Raw genomic sequence first — 20665 nt, forward strand, 5'->3', positions numbered from 1 at the left:
TTGAGGAACAAGCTAATGTACGTGTCCTTGCCGGTTTGAAAATCGAAAGCAGTAGTACTACAATGGACAAAGCTCTAGTAGTATCAAATGGTGCTAATTGGGTGGGTGCCTCTAACCCAAGTAAATTTGCTAGGTTCCTTCAAAAAATAATATACACGTATGTAATGAAAAGAAACCATTAATTAAGGTAAAAATGTTATATATAACCTGTCTTTTTGCTTACTAATTAGTACTACTACTTCCAAAATAAAAATAAAAAAACGGAAAATCCCCAAAAAGGTAAAAGGAGAAGAAGAAAATCCCCAAAATCGCCCTAAAAAATCTTGGAAGAACTCCGACCCCGGCGGAAACCTCTCCGATCTTTCGAAAATTCACCGATCATATCTTCGGCTTCTCCTTCTTGTTTCGCCTCTAGGGTTTGTAATCTCTCACACTTGCTCGTTTGATCCTTATTTTGTCTCCTTATCTTCCTGGATTGTGTGAGTTCACTCACACGTGCGACACTCGATCATCACCGACTCTCTATTGCCTCTGTTCTACTGCGTTTCGTGGTCTCGATCATCGTAACGATTTTGTTTCCGTCACCTTTCGAGAGAGCGAGAGTTTGTTTCTTTGTGCATCAGTTTCGAGGTCGGATTGAGTTATTGTGTTTTTTTTAATTTATAATTGTGGGAATGTATCTTTGGTTTAATGTGGTTGATTTCTTGTTGTTCCTCTCGCTATCGTCATCCAATGTTGTTGGTTATTGCAATGCTTTGATCATCTCTAGTCTTAGACTCTTATCATTCTAGTTCAACTGTAGACTAATAAAATTCTTAAATGCAGAATTTAGTTGTTGCTTCATCTGGTGCTGGTGCTAGTGGAGGGCCTTCACGTAACATCGCTGGTCCTATGGACCATGATAACCTGAAACTCCGGCAGTACATGCAAAACTTTGTGTAAGTCTTCAACCTTTCACCTATGTTTGTTTACTTCCATCTTATATTTGCTTATAGTGGATTGAGTTACTGTTATCTCAATCTGTGGTCGCAACGATCGAACTGATTACTTTCTTGGCTGCGTTACTGTATATCTTCTTTGTTTCTTATGACCTTATATTTTAGTGTTTACTGAACCTCCTTGATCTTCCAGCTTCAACATTCTACTGCAACGGCAACATTCTCCTGTTGATGCTGCGTCAAAGGCAAAGTGTATGGAGGTTGCTAGACGCTTGGAGGAAGGGCTGTATAAGATGGCTAACTCAAAGGTATCTCAATATATCTGCCGTGTCTAAAGTTGGTAGTTAGCGTTTATGATTCGGTTTACTTGTGAAATTCCAACAAGATTGAGTGATGCTTTTTGACATCTAGATGCAGCCTATTGATTCATGTCCTTGCTTGAAATATTTGTTTTCGTTTGTGGTACGTTCCAACTTATACTACAGGAGGATTACGTGAACCGGTCAACCCTTGAGTCTCGGATTATGGCCCTAATGAAAAGCAGATACATGAGTAACTACAATCAGTTACTTGCTGATTCCTCTTCGGTTGGAGCGATGATACCTACTCCAGGATTATCACACGCAGCGGGTAATCCTAGTTCGATGGTTACAACCTCTGCTGATGCTACAGTAGCTGGAAACAACAACAGCACAAGTACAGCTGTGAACACTGGAAACCTTCTAGCTGCTGGTGGCATGCATGAAGGTTCTTTTTCCCGTTATAAAATGCTCATAGATCCTTTTCATCTCATGTGTCCCTGACACCTTAGCAATTTGTTTGCAGGCAATGTCTCTACTGGATACCAACATTCATCGAGAAACTTTTCTCTTGGTTCCGGAGGGAACCTGGCATCCTTGGGTTCTCAAAGAAGTACTGCCCAGATGATTCCTATACCTGGGTTCGCTAGCAATGGTACTGATAACAACAGTGATGGATTTTCTGCTGAGATCACGATGGTACTTCAGTCTCAGCAACAGCAGCAAAGGCAGGATATTGGTGGTCAAAATATTCAAATGTTTTCAAACCAAATGACTGCTGGCCGTAGACCTGACATGCAACCAAAACCGGCTGGTGTGTCCAATATCTCTGTAAATGATGGTGTTGGAGTGAACGAAAAAAGTGTAGAGCCAGGTACCCTAATCCTTGTATAACATCCCTGTATAACATCCCTGTCACGAAAGCTGCGTAATTTTCTCATTTTTTGTCTTGATAATCTGATTTAATATGTATACTGTATGTTTCTTTCCTGAGGTTTTGCGCTTGTGATACTTGTAATATCTAAAGCATGTGATTTCATATTTCAGGGGAAGGTTATAGAACAAAAAACCCTGACACCTTTGGATTAGGAATCCGACAGATTCAGCAAATGTTACGCCCTCAGAATATAGGTTCTGATCCTAAGAACAGTTTTAGAAATCTTGCTGTTGGAGTAGAATTAGAACCCAGTCCACGGGGTCAATGGCCTTCCCAGTCTCAGGAAAACACTCAAAATTCTAATGGTATGTCAAGTGAACAGAAGGCTGAGGAGGGTTTCCGTCGAAGAAGTACCGGAATAGATGAAGCTCAACCTAATAATTTGACCGAAGGGTCTGTTATTGATCAAAATCATACTTCTACCATATCCGAATCCCATAGTCTGCAAAATTCTATTGCATATCAACAGAGATGGCTCTTGTTTCTACTTCATGCACAGTCCTGCAAACCGCCAGTAGGGAAGTGCACAGAGCGAAATTGCGTTACTGTTCAGAAACTATGGAGTCACATGGACAGTTGTGTAAAACCTCGGTGTTTGTATTCGCGTTGTGGTATCACAAAGTCATTGATTATCCACTTTAAAACCTGCAAGAATATTCGGTGCCGCCTCTGTGTACCAGTGAGAAGAACCTACAATCAGCAACAAGCTAATGCGCGTCTCCAGGCCCGTTCACAAAACAAAAGCATCGCGGTGAACAGAGATGTAGTATCAAATGATTCACTGTGCGCTACTGCTGGAGCTGTTTCTAGTGCCCCTGGCTGTGCTGACACTTTAGATAATTTGCAAGCTTCATCAAAACGGTTGAAAGTGGAGCCGTCTTTTCAACCAGTGGTCTCTGATACTGAAAGTTGTAAAAGCTCCACTGTTTCAAAAACAGAAACAGAATTATCTCAGGATGCTGAAAGAGAGGATCATAGGCACAGCGATGCACATGCGGTATTGAAGTCGGAGAACGTGGAAGTGATAGAAGAAATTTCTGATATTTCTGTTCAAGCTGGATTCGGCATCAAAGAGAAACAGCATGAAGCTTTTGAAAATGATCCCAAGCATAGGCCTGTCAGTGAACCAGGTCAACATGATCTATCTGGTGCCTCGCCAAAGCAAGAAAACATAAAAATGGAGCAAGAGACGAAGAAAGAAGTTCTGGTGGAGTCTGCTTATGTTGTTGCATCAAAATCTGGAAACCCAAAGATAAAGGGTGTTTCTTTGACTGAATTTTTCACTCCCGAACAAGTGAGAGAACATATTCGTGGTCTTCGTCAGTGGATTGGCCAGGTGTGCAACTTTATTTACTTCGAAAGTTTAGAGAAAATCAAGTTTTATTCGTTGATTTTTCTTTGTTTACTCTTCGTGGCATTGGTTATACAGTTGTTATTTGTTCAGGATGAATTTTTAAGAGCGCAACTGAGATGCTCCGTTAAACAGTTCTCTCCACATTATCTGAAAGTATGTGCTCGCTGATGAATAACTTGTCATATAATTTCTATTTGTCTACAGAATAAAGTCAATGCAGAAAAGAATCAGGCCATGGAGAATTCGATGAGTGAGAATTCCTGCCAGTTATGTGCGGTGGAGAAGCTTACGTTCGAGCCACCACCGATTTATTGTACTCCTTGTGGTGCTCGTATCAAAAGAAATGCGATGTACTATACAGTTGTATCTGGTGAACATCGGCATTACTTTTGTATTCCCTGTTATAATGGATCCCGAGGAGACACTATACTCGCTGAAGGGACTTCGATGCCGAAGGCAAGACTCGAGAAAAAGACAAACGATGAAGAGACTGAAGAATGGGTAAGCTATCCACTCGGTAAATTTTTATAGTCATGTACCTCTCACCTTGTAGGTTTTCTTAGTTTTTTTATTGCGTTACATATTTTTTGCAGTGGGTCCAGTGTGATAAATGTGAGGCCTGGCAGCATCAAATATGTGCTCTATTTAATGGGAGAAGGAATGATGGGGGGCAAGCTGAGTACACCTGCCCGAATTGCTATATACTTGAGGTAGAGCACAATGAGAGAAAGCCTTTGCTTCAAAGCGCTGTTCTTGGAGCGAAAGACCTGCCAAAAACGATTCTCAGTGACCATATAGAGCAGCGGTTGTTTCAAAGGCTGGAGCAGGAAAGGACTGAGAGAGCCAGGGCTCAAGGAAAAATTTGTGATGAGGTAATCTCGCGGTTGACTTGTACAAGGTTTAAGGTTTCATGTGATTTTGCATCTCTGAGTCTTATCTTCAATTAAATTGTGCTTCTCTGGAAACGATGGATTGAAGTTTACTGTTTTGTCACCCTTTTTTTTTCCTTTTCTTTCTCCCACTGACAGATTCCTACTGCTGAATCCCTTGTTGTTAGAGTTGTTCTATCCGTTGACAAGAAGCTGGAAGTCAAATCTCGATTTCTTGAAATTTTTAGGGAGGATAATTTCCCCACAGAATTTCCATACAAGTCCAAGGTAAGAATGATTCACGCACACCACTGTTGTATTTACTTCACATTCACATTTTCATGATACTGTTCTTCAAACAGTAAATTTTATTTTGCCAGGTGGTTCTATTATTCCAAAAGATTGAAGGTGTAGAAGTTTGCTTGTTCGGGATGTATGTCCAAGAATTTGGATCCGAATGTTCATCTCCTAATCATCGTCGTGTGTATCTCTCGTATCTGGATTCTGTGAAATACTTTAGACCTGCGATTAAATGTGCTTATGGAGAGGCTCTGCGCACTTTTGTATACCAAGAAATTCTAGTAAGTCCAGGTTTTAACCAAGACTTGTGTCTTTACATTGCATGGAGAATTCAAGGGTATGCATTGATGCTTTTTTCAGATTGGTTACCTGGATTACTGCAAAATGCGTGGTTTCACAAGCTGCTATATATGGGCTTGTCCACCACTGAAGGGTGATGACTATATCCTATATTGCCATCCAGAAATTCAGAAAACGCCAAAGTCTGATAAACTACGGGGGTGGTCAGTCCAATTGCATTTGGTTATTTTCTTCATAAAATTTTCGAATGATAAAATCTTTTACATCCTCCATTTGCTCCTGGTATAGGTACTTAGCAATGTTGAGAAAAGCTGCAAAGGAAGGGATTGTAGTGGGAACTACAAATCTGTATGACCATTTTTTCTTGCAAATTGGTGAATGTAGAGCTAAGGTTACGGCAGCTAGGCTCCCGTATTTCGATGGTGACTATTGGCCAGGTGCAGCAGAGGATATCATACAACAAATGTGTCATGAAGATGATGGTGGAAAGGGAAATAAGAAAAGAATTCTGAAGAAACCCATTACAAAAAGGGCTCTAAAAGGATCCGGCCAGTCGGATCTGTCTAGGGATATGTCTATAGATCAGCTGCTAATGCATAAAGTAATCGTTTCTTTCTAGCACCCTTCCTCTCTTGCATATGAGTTTCAGTAGTTCGGCTCTTTTGTCTAGCTTGGTTTTGTGTTTACTTGTTAATGTTGTTTATGTACGTTTTTAGCTTGGTGAGACCATTCGCCCCATGAAGGAGGATTTTATCATGGTTCACTTGCAGCCTTGTTGCACGCATTGCTGTACACTGATGGTAACTGGAAATCGTTGGGTCTGCAGCCAGTGCAAAGACTTCCAGTTATGTGACGGGTAAGAATTGTCCTGCCTCTTTTGCTAGTTAATTCTTTTTTTTCTCTTTCCCGCGCTTTTGTTGGTATAACTTGGAAGCTGTTGTTTTTATCTTCTTGGAAGAGAGAGACCTATTGCTAAACCCATGCGTGTATTTTACCTGATAGAGTGATTCTATCTCTGATACGTTATTCAACCTTTCAGGTGCTATGAGGCTGAACTGAAACGATGGGGCAAAGAAAGGCATCCTGTTAATCAAAAGAATCAACATACACTGTATCATGTAAGTTACATTGACTTGTGATACACGTTACGGTTTAACATACAGTCGACGAAAGAACCTGAGTGTTGTGTCTATTTCCTTTCTTTATTGTAGTATTAAGGTTTTGGTGTGTATTTTATCCGTAGTTAAGGATAAAAGTACTTTTGGTTAGGTTTTAGTTTAGTTTAACTTAAACACTATAATGTCTCCTATATCATGTTCCGACAATTAACCTTATTCTCTAAGAGCCACTAGGGTTAAAACGGTTGCTTAGTTTAGTCTTTAGTTTGTTTGTTTTTTGTCGAGTTAGCAACAGCTCCTATTACGAGAACAAAAGCATAGTTGCAAAGCTCGTATCATATAGTTTTGGAATTTGAGAAGAGGTTCTCTCGTCTAGTCTCATGTGTCTCTGTATTTTATATTATATCATGAGATTATTTATTGTTTGTGTATTTTGTAGGTTGAGATCACCGATATTCCTGCAGACACCACGGATAGAGATGCGATACTTGAAAGTGAATTTTTTGATACGAGGCAAGCATTCCTGAGTCTTTGTCAAGGGAACCATTATCAGTATGATACACTGAGGCGGGCAAAACATTCCTCAATGATGGTGCTTTATCATTTGCACAATCCAACTGCTCCTGCTTTTGTCGCAACATGTAACGCATGTCACCTCGATATCGAAAGTGGTCAAGGTTGGCGTTGTGAAGTTTGCCCGGACTACGATGTATGCAATGCTTGTTACAGTAGAGAAGGCTGTGTTAATCATCCTCACAAGTTGACAAATCGTCCGTCACTAGGTGATCAGAATGCTCAGAATAAAGAAGCTAGGCAATTGCGAGTCTTGCAGGTATTAAAAGATATTCTCTCCTTTCGAAAAAGCTGCACCTTCTTCTTTTGCTCTAGGCTGCTTATTAGGTAGATATATACTGTTTAGCTCCCGAAACTTCTATGAAGTAACGTTTTCATTGTTTAATTTTCGCAGTTCACGATAATGCGCGATCTTCTGGTGCATGCGATACAATGCCGTCTTGCTAAAGATTGTCAATATCCCAACTGCCGCTATGTGAATAGGCTATTTCAACATGCCGTCCATTGCAAAATACGTGTTGGAGGAGGCTGTGATCGGTGCAAGAAAATGGTGCATCTCTTGCAAAGCCACGCTCGGGCCTGCAATGAATCAAATTGCGATGTAGTTCGATGCGGGTAATCTCTTTTAACTTCTATCCCTGTCTAACACTTTTGCAATTAATTTCTTTGTGGGATCTCGATTATTCACTAGTTACCCTTTGTTTTATCCGAGTCTTCGTGCTGTAAAGCTTTTAAAAGGAATGGTTTGTATAGTTTGTATTGATCATTGTGAATCTCCCTATTCAGGGAGCTGAAGGAACATCTGAGAAGGATACAGCAGCGATCAGAATCACGGCGCAGGGCAGCCGTCATGGAGATGGTGCGACAGAGAGCCGCAGAAGTCGCTGGGACCTCCGGTTGATTCAGTTGCATATATTTATTTGATTTAGGATATATAAACAAAAGCGAAAATCTAATTTTCCTTCCGAAAGGTAATTCACTTGAAGAAGAAGACAACGATGTGAATATTACCAGCTAGTGAAGAAGCATGGATTCAAACCCAATAACGGTTTAACAGATAGATTCGTATTTTTTTTTGTCACAAGTCATGGAGTGATGATGATGGTGGTGATTAACTTGGGGCACAAGCTCTCGGGTGCCCATTTTTAGTAGAAGGATCTTATGCTCTGGTTGTTAGGTTTCAAGACTCTTTAGTTCAGTTCAGTAGCTTGATCTGGATGGTGATTCAATGACACTATAACTTCTCTGTTTTTGCTTACCATAACTTCTTCTAGTCAAGTAAGATGAAGAGAGTGTATATGGGGGGAGACGTCTGTTAACATTTTTGAATTCACTGTGTTAATAACATTCTCACATCCTTAATTGGAATAGGTTTTGGTTTTAACAAGGTAATCGCTCTCACGACATTCTACGGATTTTTATTTCTTAAGTTTGGTATTAAATTAGAGAAATTTCATAGGATAACCTTTTAAAGTTTTTGTCATTTTTTTTTGAGAATTATTTTGTGACAAAAATTTAAAAAATGTTATTTGAAAGAATTGTCCGGTTATATTATCTATGAAAAAATAAGTTATTATAAAAAATAAAAAGAATTTTAAATTATCCATGAAAAGTAAAATTATTATCGAAAAATTAAAAGAATGCTAAATTATCCAAGAAAAGTAAATTATTAATAGAAAATAAAAAGAAGAGGAAAAGCGAGAGTGTACGTGGCTTGTTAATTGGCTCACAAGTCATATCACTGTCGAAAAACGTACAAGGCAGATTATGTGGTCATCTTCTATCCTCGTCCCTCACTCTCTCTCCTTCTGATATGTCAAACTCCTCCGATCCAACCATTTTTTATTCTTCTAATTGTTTTTATTTTTCTAAAAAATCTCACTTTCGTTATCCGTTTACAATTTCGACCAAGAAGCGTCTTCTAAGTGACAGGCTAGCATGCAAAGATTCATATAACAAGTGTATATACATATATAAATAATTATCCAAAATATTTAGAGTATTTGAAATAATATTTTTTGCTTGAAAAAATTGAACCTCGAGCTCTCTGTTTCTTTGGTGTAGAAACAGAGTTTCAAACATGGTGGGCGGTATTGTTGGGAGTAACATGGCAGCGACTGAAGCGAGGAGGTTTCTAAGTTCGAATTTTGGCAACAGTTTCAGCAGAATCCACAGATGGGATTTTCACGATCGGTCCCAGATCGCAATCCCTAGGGCTCAATCTTCCTCTTCTCCTCCACCTCCGCCGACTCCATCCTCCGACAAGAACCGCCGCGAAAAGAAGCCCAGAAACCGACCCGTCACCACAGCTACAAAGGAAGGCGAAGAGACGGCTGCCAAGAAACTCGATGTCGCTCCTCCTCCTCCGCCTCCGCAGACTCAGTCTCCGTCTCCGCCGCCGCTGAAACTCGACGATGTGAATCCCGTGGGTTTGGGACGGCGATCGCGGCAGCTCTTCGACGAGGTGTGGCGGAAGTTCTCCGGCTTGGGTCAGATCTCGAGGACGAACAGACCCGATGAGCAGGACGCTCTCGACAGTCTTCTCATTAGAGAAGGGCCTATGTGCGAGTTCGCTGTCCCCGGCGCTCAAAACGTCACCGTTTTAGTCGTTGGAGCTACTAGCAGAATCGGCCGTATCGTCGTCCGTAAACTCATGCTCCGTGGCTACACCGTCAAGGTTCTATTTAACATTTAAATAAATAAAATGCTGATTCGTATAATGTAAAGTATTGGTGTTACTGTTTATAGGCGTTGGTGAGGAAAATGGATGAGGAAGTGATAAGCATGTTGCCAAGATCGGTAGATATTGTGGTGGGAGATGTGGGAGAACCGTCAACGCTTAAGTCTGCAGTGGAAAGCTGCAGCAAGATCATTTACTGCGCCACTGCTCGGTCTACTATCACTGCTGACCTCGTCCGTGTTGATCATTTGGGTGTTTATAACCTCACCAAGGCTTTTCAGGTATATATGATTGACTAAACAATTAGTTGGTTTTGTTTTTTTGAGAAGAGAGAGTAATCATTCATGTGTGTGTTTTTTGTTTGAGTGCTTTGCAGGATTACAATAATAGACTGGCGCAGCTGAGAGCTGGTAAAAGCAGCAAAAGCAAGCTTTTGATTGCGAAGTTCAAGTCAGCTGAGGCGCTTGACGGTTGGGAAGTTCGTCAAGGGACTTACTTTCAGGATACAACTGCTTCTAAATATGATGGTGGGATGGATGCTAAGTTTGAGTTCACCGAATCTGAGAGAGCTGAGTTTTCAGGTACACACTACTCAGTCTTATGAGAGTTAGGCAAATTCTTTTGAGGTGTACGGTGGTTTAACCGGGTTTTCAAATGCAGGTTATGTTTTCACCCGAGGAGGATATGTTGAGTTGTCTAAGAAACTATCACTTCCACTAGGTTCCACTCTTGACAGGTATTAACCGTCCTTATTCTCATCTTGTTCTGTGAAATGATTGAATCATAGAAACGTAGAGAAAGGGGATAGGTAGCATTAGCTTCTTTTGTGTGCTTATTTTTTTATAATCAATAGGTACGAAGGCTTAGTTCTTTCTGTTGGTGGGAACGGAAGATCATATGTTGTGATCCTTGAAGCTGGTCCATCATCAGATATGTCTCAGAGCAAACTCTATTTCGCAAGGATTACTACCAAAGCTGGATTTTGTCGGGTATGATAAGCATCATGGTCTTGCTCTCTTACTTATTATTGGCATGCTACCTCTTTTGCGCTATTTCTCTGGCTAAAACTTTGGTTCGTTGGACAGGTAAGGGTACCATTTTCAGCTTTCCGTCCGGTTAATCCAGAAGATCCACCGCTAGATCCGTTTCTCGTTCATACATTGACAATACGTTTTGAGCCTAAAAGACAGGTTTGCTTCTCTTTTTGGATGATTCAGCACTTTTTTTTGGGGGTTTGATCATTCCTATCCAAATACTTTCGTTCCTTGGTGTGTGAATTTAGCAATGTATTGGGTTCTTTTTTTTATCTCTTTCAGAGACCAGTTGATGGTGTTGCTGGTGCACAACAAGATCTAAGAAGCTTTAGCCTTGTATTCGAGTACATCAAAGCTTTGCCTGTAAGTAGTACTCCAACTTAATGCTAAGTTCATCGCTTGAAAGACAGGAGAGGTATCAACTTTCTGCTTTTTTGTCTGCAGGCGGGTCAAGAAACCGACTTTATTTTGGTTTCATGTACTGGTTCTGGAGTAGAACCCAACAGAAGGGAGCAAGTGCTAAAAGCTAAGAGGGTCAGTCCGCTTTTTTTCTGAAACACACATTGTAACAACTCTTGGATCTGTCTTTAGGCTCGCATTTTCAAAGATTTTGAGTTAGTGGTTTGTATCTTTACACATCTCCTTACTCTTTCTCTCACTGTCCGCTAAAATTTTCCAGGCCGGTGAAGATTCATTGAGAAGATCAGGCCTTGGATACACCATTATTCGTCCCGGTCCCTTGAAGGTAACTCTTCTTTGAGTTTTAGCTAATGTATATATGTCTGTGGATTGACTTATATACACAAATTTTCTGATACAGGAGGAGCCAGGCGGTCAACGAGCTCTGATATTTGATCAGGGAAACAGAATATCTCAGGTTGGTTTCAGTCACAACCCAAGTCACTACGCTGTGTCCCAGTGAACTCACTCAACTCTCAAATGCGCAATTTATCTAATCATTTTCAGGGCATCAGTTGCGCGGATGTGGCTGATATTTGTGTCAAGTCACTGCACGATTCAACAGCGAGAAACAAAAGCTTTGATGTGAGTTGCAGTTTATATTTAAAAAAAACAGCTGAAGAAATGATTCAACTATTGACTCATAATATAAGAAACCACAACTAATAAAAATTCAGTCTTTATGGCCTATAAACAAAAGAAATCGGAACAGTGGATATCTCACATACTTTTGTTTTCACTTGCAGGTTTGCCATGAATACGTGGCTGAGCAAGGAATAGAGCTCTACGAGCTGGTAAGGAATAAACCATAAGAGGAACACTTACAGTTGCCACTTTTACATTATAATCTGACAAAGTTACTTGTTTCTCTCTCTCTCTCTATGTATTGCTTTCAGGTGGCTCATTTGCCAGACAAGGCGAACAACTATCTGACTCCTGCTTTATCTGTACTTGAGAAGAACACATGATACAAAGTTTCCCTCGCAATCCAGAAATGGAAAAAAAAGAATCCCTGATTCCATTTTGTCTGTTGTTGTATTCATCATATATACATACGTGTACTTGTATAATCTGTACAGACAAGAATCTATTCTTCCTTGGTATCTATCTATCTCCTGTGACATTGTCGTCTTATATTCAGCTTTTGAGTTTGTGTAATACAAGAAAAGGGTGCGAAAGTCTGTTTTCTATATTACACACCACTCATTATAAAATGAAATCATTTATACAGTTAGAGCGTGCATCTTCGCTCATGTTATAACAGTATAAGCAACCATGACATTATTTCTGATTGTCTCGTATTCATCTCTGATCTTTAAGTACGCGTCAAAGCTTTGTCAAAGGTTTGGCGCAAGAGTCGAAAAATGAAGACGTCGGAGACACATAGGCAACTTTCCGGCGAAGTCTTCTCCGGAGCGTTCTTTTGACTCTGACGTGTTAATGTTTTTTTCCTGACGTGGCAACACGTGTCTTATGTTTGGCGATAATGAAGTGAGGCCCATTAGATTGAATAATGGGCTTTTTCAGTTTTGTGGCCTCATTATAGTACATGGGTTATTTAATTGCGATCGGGTTTCTTTCGGATCCGACCCGACACGGAACTGAAAAAACACAAAGGGAAACACACAGAGGCGGCGTTAACAGTGAGAGAGAAGGAAAGGAAGAAGAGAGGAGGAGAAGGATGAACAAGAAGGAGATATTCAAGCTAGCAAAGGGTTTCAGGGGAAGAGCGAAGAACTGCATAAGAATCGCGAGGGAGAGAGTGGAGAAAGCTCTGCAGTACTCGTACAGAGACAGGCGCAACAAGAAACGTGAGATGCGAGGTCTCTGGATCGAGCGTATCAACGCTGGCTCTCGTCAGCACGGTGTACGTTCTTCTTTTGCATTCCCCCAAATTTCTGATTAGGTGTTTCGCCTGATTGCTTCCGTTGACTGCTAGATTCCTTTGATTAGATTAGAAATGAGACTTTTGAAATCAATCTTATTTTAGGGTTTATGATCTTTTTAGTGTTTTGTTTTTGTAAAGTTGAGTGTTTGATTACTGTCTTCGTCTACCTCACAAGTTGTAGTTTGGTTTCTGAACAGAACTCTGTGTAGTTTGTTGATCTCTTGTTGCTGTATTCTCATTATTTTTATGGTTCTCTGTGTTTGCATCCACGTAGTAGAAATAGAGCTTATTGTGTATAACTAGAGTAAGGGCATTTCAGATTTTGCTTGTTTTGCACTATCTTCGCTTGGGTTTTGATCTCTGAATCTAAATGGAGATTAAGGATGTGAATGTGTTAGGTCGATGATGCTCAAAGAAGTGAATCATTTCGTATTGGTGATATGACCAATACTTTTCTTGTCAATTGTTTCAAACGCACTGAGACCTTGGCTCCTAAGAAACATATTCATCTAACTCGATTACCTTGTTTGTTTTGTCCTCAAATTTTCTCCCTTTTTGACTTCTGTTTACTTCTAGTCTTGGTTCTATTGTTTAATGACTGTATATCTCTCTTCTGCATCTGTTTTAATATATGTGGATCAGTACCCTGTTTCTGTTGAAGAAAATTCTGGAATCTCAACGTTTAAAGCATGAAACAGGTGAATTATGGTAACTTTATCCACGGACTGATGAAGGAGAACATCCAGCTGAACCGTAAAGTCCTCTCTGAGTTATCTATGCACGAGCCTTACAGCTTCAAAGCACTCGTTGACGTCTCCCGCAACTCCTTCCCTGGAAACAAGAACGTTGTCCAAGCTCCTCGTAAACTAGACATTTCTTCCATTAATGCCTAGTTATGATATGAACAAGTTAGTTTCATCTCTCCCTTCTTGTTCTCTTTCAAATGGGACACATACCCATTTAGTTTTTTGGTCTGAATCACATGTACGCCGGTTTGGTGATAACTATTAAACTTTCGCAAATCTTGAGAGAATGCATTTCTGTCTTCTTGTTTATTAGTTTCAGAAATGAAACCTTAGTTACCTAAGTAGTTATAGACCTAACCCCTAGCAACACAACCGTGTGCGCTTTCATCACATGAGTGCTCTTTGCGGAAGAAACAAGTACCGGAACCGTGAATCAAAAGGAACAACACCGCATTTGCTACCCCACCGTTGTCTCCGGTGAATACACTGCTCAACAAATGCGGCGTGGGGAGGAGGCAAGTGTCTTGAAATCCACAGAACAACCAACTTCCCCCTGGGGCTCACTCCCACAATCAACGTTCTTCTAAATGTCTCATTTGATATGGGCCAAGGAAAGCATTTATAACAATCAAGAAATTTGATCCAAGTGGTCCATAGCATCTCCATCAATTAAATATCTTTAAAAAAATTGTTAAAATAATTCAAGCAATTTATAGTTAGCAAATAATTTCATAAAATTCATACAATAGTTTTTTCAAAAAATTTGATTTAATTTTTTTTTTTGCTTTTTATATCATTTTCTAATTATAAGAACTGTTTTCAGATACTTTATGTTTTTATGTTTATATTTTATTTATAAATATTGTTGATAATAAAAATTATATTAAACATAATTATATTTACTTATAGTACATTCTACACATAAAACTTGTAAATGAAAAAAACAACTAACTGATTATTATTGGTGTAGTAGTACACTTTAATGTTGTTTTCTAAAACGAAAAATTATCCATTATTTTTCTTCTTCTAAATTTTACTTTATTGATGTATATTTTATTACTATTTATTTTTGTACCATTCATTTTTAAGAGTAAAATGAGAGGTAAACAAAAAAATGTTTTTATATTTAGCTTTATAGTTTCCATACATTCGATAAAAATCAAATACTATATAATTTCCTAAATAAACACTTCATATGTGTGGTTTGTTTTATAAACTCCGAAATTAGATATTTCATCCAATAGCACCCCTTAAATAAGAAACAACAAAAAAAAATAGAATTCTTTCTCAACCCATTACATTATCTATTTTTCATTATATTTTTCTGTTAAAACTTATTTCCAAAAATATCATTTACTAATGAAAAAGTAGAAAAAATCCTCCATTTGTGCATGTTTTCTTTTTGTTCTTTTACGGAAAAAGGAAGAAGAAGAAGGAGAAAGACAAATAATGTGGCTACCGAAAACAGATGCGACATGTAAAGGAACATTAAGTGGTTCAGTTGCTGTTGCAATAGACAAAGACAAAACTAGCCAAAATGCTATCAAATGGACAATGGAGAATCTTACTTCTCGTGGCCAAACTCTTGCTCTTATTCATGTCGCTCCCAAATCTCAATCTTCTTCAGGTTCATTAAGGAATGCTTTCAATCCTTCATTTTTTTGCTCAATGATTCTTATGAGTGAGTTTAGTTTTTTTTTCTACTTGCAGACATAGAAGACGGAACAATGCATATGCAGCAAATGGATAAGCAAACAAAAGATCTCTTTGTATCTTTCCACTGTTATTGCAGCCGTAAAGAAGTAAATAATAATTGAAATCTAGAGCTTGTTAATTAAAATCGGTTTGATTCTTTTGTTAAAAGCTTAAAATTTATAAACTATCTTTTAATATATATGTGCAGATACATTGTCTGGATGTTTTGCTTGAAGATGCAGACAAAGTCAAAGCGATAGTTGAATACGTTACAGTTTCTGCCATCGAGAATTTAGTACTTGGTGCTCCATCAAGGAGTAGCTTTATGAGGTAATAAAAAAATTGATCATTAGGGTTTAGATTTATTGATTGCGTGCAGCAGAAGATTAACCAAAATTAGGTTTTGATACTCAAACAGAAGATTCAAAACGGATTTACCAACGAGTGTGTCAAAGGCAGCTCCAGATTTCTGCAATGTTTACGTCATTTCCAAAGGCAAAATCTCTTCCTTACGAAGCTCCTCTCGTCCTGCTCCTTACAAATCAACAGTTCTCAGCGATTTTGAAAATCAGGAAACTGCTGCCTCTGAGAAAAAACACAAACCAGGTGACTGTTTCAATCTTGAGGATAAATGTTTCTTGGTTTCTTGCGTTTCAAGCAACTCAACACACGTTCATCTTTCTTGTTTTCAACAGCTAACACTACCCCAATAACTAGGGCACGAAGATCAGTTGATTCAGATGGTCCAAGGTAAATGTTGTGTTACATTACTCATCGAGTATGATTACTTTAAAAAATCTCCCAAATCTTGGTTTCGATGTTTTTGTGTAGACCAGGGTTTGTGAAACTGCCACAAGGAAATATGAAAATGATAGGAGACTTCTCAGATTCAGGGTCCGAGTTCTCATTCATAAGTGCTTCACAACAAGGATCAGAAAACTCCTTTATCAGCTCGGGGACGCCGACTAGTGGAGATAGGTGTTCTTTTACCTACGATCTACCAGACTCAGCAAGAACCTCAAGAATGTCAACTAGCTCAGAGCAGAGCATTGGGTCACATAGATTAGGGATCAAGTTTACGGATCTAGGTTTTCTCAATAACTCTTCAACGGCTTCTGAAGAGAGTGGAAGAACTTCTTGCTCTTACTCATCTCAGAGCTTGGATGATGTTGAAGCTCAAATGAGGAGACTGCGTTTAGAGCTAAAACAAACCATGGATATGTATAGTTCAGCTTGCAGAGAAGCTTTAACCGCAAGGCAAGAGGTAATTATTATACTCATTTTTCTAAAAATCAATATAGGCGGCAGCAACTCGTTTCTAACCGAAACGATTTTCTTAAAATCTGGTTTATCTGGCTCAAATCGGTTTAAACTGATTTAAATCGGTTGAAAATCGATCTAAATTAATCTACATTTGTTAAATTGATTAATAGCGTTTGTACAAATTCACAAATTTATCTAATTTGTTTTATTTTATATATCTAATTTTGATAATTCATCAAATAAATTTTATAATTAAACTTCAAAACTAAATTATCTTATATAAATGTAAAATATATTTAATAAATCAATAATTCTTTAGCATATAGGAGGAGGCTTGGGCTCCGACTAATCTGCCTCGTACAAATTGTTTAGTTAATGCCTAACAATTTCTTGAACATCGATTATACATTACATTACTTCCTTATTGGTTTCTCAAGTGGTTGTTTTCATCAAAACCAAACTGACATCTTCATTGTTTTAGGCGACAGAGCTGAAAAATCTGAGGTCAGAAGAGGGAAGAAGAATGGAAGAACTAAAGATGACAGAGGAGACAGCAATTTCAATGATTGAAAATGAGAAGGCAAAGGCCAAAACAGCCATGGAAGCTGCTGAGGCTGCAAACAGGCTTGCGGAAGCTGAGGCAAAGAGAAGACTAACCGCAGAGATGAAGGCACTGAAAGAAAGCGATTCTCCCACTCGGTATACCATGGTTCGGTACAGGAAGTACACTGTTCATGAAATCGAAGAAGGAACTGATAATTTTGCAGAGTCAAGAAAAGTGGGAGAAGGAGGGTATGGGCCTGTGTATAGAGGTCATCTTGATCACACAAGTGTTGCTGTTAAGGTCTTACGTCCTGACGCTGCTCAAGGAAGATCACAGTTTCAAAAAGAGGTAAGAACTGCAACCACAAAGAGGGTTTTTGTAGTATAAGGTTTGGTTCCTTTTAGTTTACTTGTGTCGCAAGAAAGACTTGTTGATTGAGAAAGTTTGAAACTTCATGTGTTTACTTGTGTCACAAGAAAGTTTTGTTGAGTGAAGTATTAGGTTTTGTTAACTTTAGTTTACTTGTATTACAAGAAAGTCTTGTTGAGTGAGAAAGTTTGAAACATCATGTGTGTTTTGCCACACAGGTTGAAGTACTAAGTTGCATAAGGCATCCAAACATGGTGCTTCTCTTAGGAGCCTGTCCAGAATATGGTATCCTCGTCTACGAATACATGGCCAAAGGAAGCTTAGACGACCGTCTCTTCAGACGCGGAAACACGCCTCCCATTTCATGGCAACTGCGTTTCAGAATCGCTGCAGAGATAGCTACTGGTCTTCTCTTCTTACACCAGACCAAACCAGAACCAATTGTCCACAGAGACTTGAAACCAGGAAACGTTCTTCTCGACCACAACTACGTCAGCAAGATCAGCGACGTAGGGCTAGCGAGACTCGTCCCCGCGGTAGCAGAGAACGTGACTCAGTACAGAGTCACATCAGCTGCGGGAACGTTCTGTTACATCGACCCTGAGTATCAACAAACAGGAATGTTGGGTGTGAAGTCTGATGTTTATTCGCTAGGAATCATGCTTTTGCAGCTTTTGACTGCGAAACAGCCAATGGGTTTGGCTTATTATGTGGAACAGGCCATTGAAGAAGGGAAGCTGAAAGATATGCTAGATCCTGCGGTACCAGACTGGCCGTTAGAGGAAGCAATGTCTCTTGCTAAGTTATCGCTACAATGTGCTGAGTTGAGGAGAAAAGATAGGCCTGATCTTGGTAAAGAAGTGATGCCTGAGCTTAATAGACTAAGAGAATTAGGTGCAGAGAGTCTTGAGAGTGTGTTTTATGCTGGACATGGACCGTTTTCACATTCTAGCCAAGTCTCTTATACATCGGTAAGAAAATTGCTTTTAATTTTAAAAAAAAAATCACCAGATTATTATATTTCTCTATGGTGTTTGAGATTTTTTTTGTGCGCGTGTGGGGAATTTTAGGAAGGTAGGAGTGCTCCTTCTATATCGAATCCAGGATCTTATATATCAAACCCATAATGTTGAGAAAAGACAAGGAATCTGGTAAGGTATGGCACACTCTTGTTACATTATCTGAACCTTGTTGAGATAAACACTCATGATTGAGATTTTGATTCACAGGAGATAAATGTCAGTATAAGAAAGCCAAGAGCAATGTATATATTCAGGAAAAGAAAAACTGCCTCTTTAATTTGAGCTGTAGAAGAGAGGTGTTTGAGATTTAAAGCCAATATTATTTTTTGTGTTTTCGATTAAGAAACAATATTTTATATACAGGGAACATTATTTATTCAGAAGACGTAAATATTTGTTGCATACACTCATTCACTCAGTCGAATAACATAAGCTAGCCAGCTACACTTACACGGTATAAACCAGTGTTTTTAAAATCGGACCAATACGTCTGTTGAACTGGATTCGACCATAACCGATTACACAACCGGATTAGATCTAATAATTGGTTTGACCATAAATCGTTCACGTAGCCGGATTGGATCACAAAGTTATTAAACTGATAAAAATTACTAAAACTTTCAAAAATTTATAAGCCATTCATATAAACATAAAACTAATTATATTTATAATATTGTACGTTTTAAATTTATTTATATTTTAGTTATATATCATATTTACTAACATTATTTTTTAATTTATACATTAAAATATATATATATATTAAACCAGATTATTGAACCATGTTTGATCCGGTCAAAATATATTGAATCATGACCTAAATATTATCCGGTTCAGCTTCCGGTCCGGATTTAAAAAGACCGGTGTAAACCATAGGCATTAGACAGAATCATGTTAGGTTAATCATTTATTAAGAAACTTATTTCGTAATATTAGTGGGCCTGAGCCCAATAAAAGGTCCACGAGGAAACCATTACCCAAGGTTGAAATAGTTCCTCTATTATCATCTTTTCATCTCCATCTCCAACCTACGAGCTATACATTGAGTTTCCCAGATAAGAGAATCAATTTCTAATAAGTTTCTCCAAAGAAGATGAAGCAACCTACGTTTCCCAACGCAGCGGCGGAGGAAACCAAACCAGAACAAAACCAGACCGCACCAAAGCAGAAATCGAAGAAATTCCCTACTGCAGCCGAGCTAATCTCACACTACCAGAAGCAAGGGGGACTCGAACCAGCGGAAGCCTCGGTTAAGGTCATCGAAGACCTTCAAAACGCGCTCGTCCGAGTCGCTTCGTCTTCGAAGAACGCCTCCAGTAAGAGCAAGCTTCTAGCTGACGCGAGGAAAATCGACGCCATTAGTGGAAGGCTTGCCGTCGTGGACGCCAAGTTGGAGACGAAGCCTGGATACGTCGAGACTTTCGCGTTAGGGTTAGCTTCCGGTGCGGCGCTTAACGGAATTAGCGCCGTCTGGCCTCACGTTACCAGAGGGATCGGTCAGGTTTGGTCCGCCGTTAAGAGTGGGACAGATCCGTCAGCTGCCTCTTAAAATGAATATTCTCTCCAGTGTGATTTGGTTACTTGGTGTTGTATTAGCTAAGTTCAGTTTTTTTCACCGTTGGAACAAAAAAAATCTGATAAAAATTTAGTTTTTTGTTATCTTCTTTGTTTACTGTTGTTCTTAGTGAAATCTGCAAATAAGAAGAGTTAATTGAAAAAATCATTATTTGAGGCAAATCTTTACCCTTTGATCGCATTAGGCGGTCTTGTGTGAATGCTTGAAGCTGAACTTGGGGACAATGGTCGCTTTGGAGGTTTGGGCTTGTGTGAAGGAATCGGAGACGAATTTGGAGTGGCAGCAACAGTTTGAAGCTGTTGTTTCCGCCAGGATGTCATATCTTCAACACCTCCTTGATTACAAGAAGCATTGCCTTTGTTTATTTGTTGATCTCTCTCTCTCTCTCTCTCTCTCTCTGTTGAGTTTCATCTGTGGATTTTGCCCTCAAGCTTTGTTTGATGAATCCTACTTAGATTTCTTTCCACGCATTTGGATCTTCCTTCTTCTTCGAACTAATTACATTTGTATTCTCTGGATTACTACTCTTGTCTGTACCTTTCATTTTTTCTTGGTTCCGCCTAGGATTCACTTGGGATGTCACTTTCTCACTGATCCTTTTGATGAGAGAGGTACACCATCTCCATCAGATTTCCTCTTTCTCTATCAGAGCATGTCTCTTCCCTCTTCTTTGAAGCGCAATTGCTCAAACTGCTGTTGTT

At 39.1% G+C, this 20665-nt stretch overlaps 5 protein-coding genes across 9 annotated transcripts; all 5 read left to right on the top strand.

Annotated features, from left to right (window-relative positions):
• The first annotated feature begins 31 nt into the window (after positions 1 to 31).
• LOC103872460 (histone acetyltransferase HAC12) lies at positions 32 to 8075 on the top strand. 2 transcript variants are annotated; one of them, XM_009150860.3, is made up of 17 exons: positions 32 to 630; positions 826 to 938; positions 1132 to 1246; positions 1424 to 1685; positions 1764 to 2111; positions 2285 to 3510; positions 3733 to 4029; positions 4122 to 4400; positions 4557 to 4685; positions 4778 to 4978; positions 5058 to 5200; positions 5286 to 5598; positions 5714 to 5853; positions 6037 to 6115; positions 6555 to 6947; positions 7083 to 7303; positions 7475 to 8075. In XM_009150860.3, exons 2-17 carry the CDS (start codon positions 892 to 894, stop codon positions 7587 to 7589), a joined length of 4308 nt encoding a protein of 1435 aa, XP_009149108.2. In that variant the 5' UTR covers positions 32 to 630; positions 826 to 891; the 3' UTR covers positions 7590 to 8075. The 2 variants fall into 2 exon arrangements, with proteins under 2 accessions (XP_009149108.2, XP_009149109.2); XM_009150861.3 differs by having other exon boundaries at positions 32 to 416.
• A 357-nt stretch (positions 8076 to 8432) lies between these two features.
• LOC103872461 (protein HIGH CHLOROPHYLL FLUORESCENCE PHENOTYPE 173, chloroplastic) lies at positions 8433 to 12052 on the top strand. The gene is made up of 14 exons (XM_009150862.3): positions 8433 to 8653; positions 8753 to 9365; positions 9437 to 9649; positions 9745 to 9949; positions 10029 to 10104; positions 10222 to 10357; positions 10454 to 10558; positions 10685 to 10765; positions 10847 to 10936; positions 11082 to 11147; positions 11223 to 11279; positions 11369 to 11446; positions 11608 to 11655; positions 11758 to 12052. Exons 1-14 carry the CDS (start codon positions 8502 to 8504, stop codon positions 11827 to 11829), a joined length of 1992 nt encoding a protein of 663 aa, XP_009149110.2. The 5' UTR covers positions 8433 to 8501; the 3' UTR covers positions 11830 to 12052.
• Positions 12053 to 12395: 343 nt separating this feature from the next.
• LOC103872462 (50S ribosomal protein L20) lies at positions 12396 to 13804 on the top strand. The gene is made up of 2 exons (XM_009150864.2): positions 12396 to 12728; positions 13448 to 13804. Exons 1-2 carry the CDS (start codon positions 12411 to 12413, stop codon positions 13640 to 13642), a joined length of 513 nt encoding a protein of 170 aa, XP_009149112.2. The 5' UTR covers positions 12396 to 12410; the 3' UTR covers positions 13643 to 13804.
• Positions 13805 to 14046: 242 nt separating this feature from the next.
• Positions 14047 to 19218, top strand: LOC103872463 (U-box domain-containing protein 35). Of its 4 annotated transcripts, none has more exons than XM_018659927.2 (10): positions 14047 to 15122; positions 15206 to 15297; positions 15399 to 15520; positions 15609 to 15796; positions 15886 to 15940; positions 16022 to 16454; positions 16935 to 17345; positions 17585 to 18337; positions 18437 to 18517; positions 18596 to 19218. In XM_018659927.2, the coding sequence occupies exons 1-9, from the start codon at positions 14945 to 14947 to the stop codon at positions 18491 to 18493; spliced, it is 2289 nt and encodes a 762-aa protein (XP_018515443.1). In that variant the 5' UTR covers positions 14047 to 14944; the 3' UTR covers positions 18494 to 18517; positions 18596 to 19218. The 4 variants fall into 4 exon arrangements, 3 of the variants coding, with proteins under 3 accessions (XP_018515443.1, XP_009149113.1, XP_033129276.1); XM_009150865.3 differs by having other exon boundaries at positions 18437 to 18522; positions 18596 to 18768; XR_004448586.1 differs by having other exon boundaries at positions 17585 to 18522.
• Positions 19219 to 19378: 160 nt separating this feature from the next.
• Positions 19379 to 20111, top strand: LOC103872464. The gene has a single exon (XM_009150866.3). It carries the CDS (start codon positions 19482 to 19484, stop codon positions 19935 to 19937), a length of 456 nt encoding a protein of 151 aa, XP_009149114.1. The 5' UTR covers positions 19379 to 19481; the 3' UTR covers positions 19938 to 20111.
• Positions 20112 to 20665: the final 554 nt, after the last annotated feature.

Source organism: Brassica rapa, chromosome A06 (assembly GCF_000309985.2).
Source record: "Brassica rapa cultivar Chiifu-401-42 chromosome A06, CAAS_Brap_v3.01, whole genome shotgun sequence".
Taxonomy (NCBI): domain Eukaryota; kingdom Viridiplantae; phylum Streptophyta; class Magnoliopsida; order Brassicales; family Brassicaceae; genus Brassica; species Brassica rapa.

What these genes read in the sequence shown, in the direction of transcription:
- LOC103872460 (XM_009150860.3), top strand. Translation starts at nt 892, where the DNA reads ATGGACCATGATAACCTGAAACTCCGGCAGTACATGCAAAACTTTGT. An exon ending in TGCTGGTGGCATGCATGAAG is followed by an intron (nt 1,686 to 1,763) that starts GTTCTTTTTCCC and finishes ATTTGTTTGCAG; the next exon opens with GCAATGTCTCTACTGGATAC. An exon ending in TCTGATAAACTACGGGGGTG is followed by an intron (nt 5,201 to 5,285) that starts GTCAGTCCAATT and finishes CTCCTGGTATAG; the next exon opens with GTACTTAGCAATGTTGAGAA.
- LOC103872461 (XM_009150862.3), top strand. Translation starts at nt 8,502, where the DNA reads ATGTCAAACTCCTCCGATCCAACCATTTTTTATTCTTCTAATTGTTTT. An exon ending in TCCGTGGCTACACCGTCAAG is followed by an intron (nt 9,366 to 9,436) that starts GTTCTATTTAAC and finishes TACTGTTTATAG; the next exon opens with GCGTTGGTGAGGAAAATGGA. An exon ending in CGAGAAACAAAAGCTTTGAT is followed by an intron (nt 11,447 to 11,607) that starts GTGAGTTGCAGT and finishes TTTCACTTGCAG; the next exon opens with GTTTGCCATGAATACGTGGC.
- LOC103872463 (XM_033273385.1), top strand. Translation starts at nt 14,945, where the DNA reads ATGTGGCTACCGAAAACAGATGCGACATGTAAAGGAACATTAAGTGGT. An exon ending in CAAATCTCAATCTTCTTCAG is followed by an intron (nt 15,123 to 15,205) that starts GTTCATTAAGGA and finishes TTCTACTTGCAG; the next exon opens with ACATAGAAGACGGAACAATG. An exon ending in CTTTAACCGCAAGGCAAGAG is followed by an intron (nt 16,455 to 16,934) that starts GTAATTATTATA and finishes TCATTGTTTTAG; the next exon opens with GCGACAGAGCTGAAAAATCT.
- LOC103872464 (XM_009150866.3), top strand. Translation starts at nt 19,482, where the DNA reads ATGAAGCAACCTACGTTTCCCAACGCAGCGGCGGAGGAAACCAAACCA.
- LOC103872462 (XM_009150864.2), top strand. Translation starts at nt 12,411, where the DNA reads ATGGGTTATTTAATTGCGATCGGGTTTCTTTCGGATCCGACCCGACAC. An exon ending in CTGGCTCTCGTCAGCACGGT is followed by an intron (nt 12,729 to 13,447) that starts GTACGTTCTTCT and finishes AGCATGAAACAG; the next exon opens with GTGAATTATGGTAACTTTAT.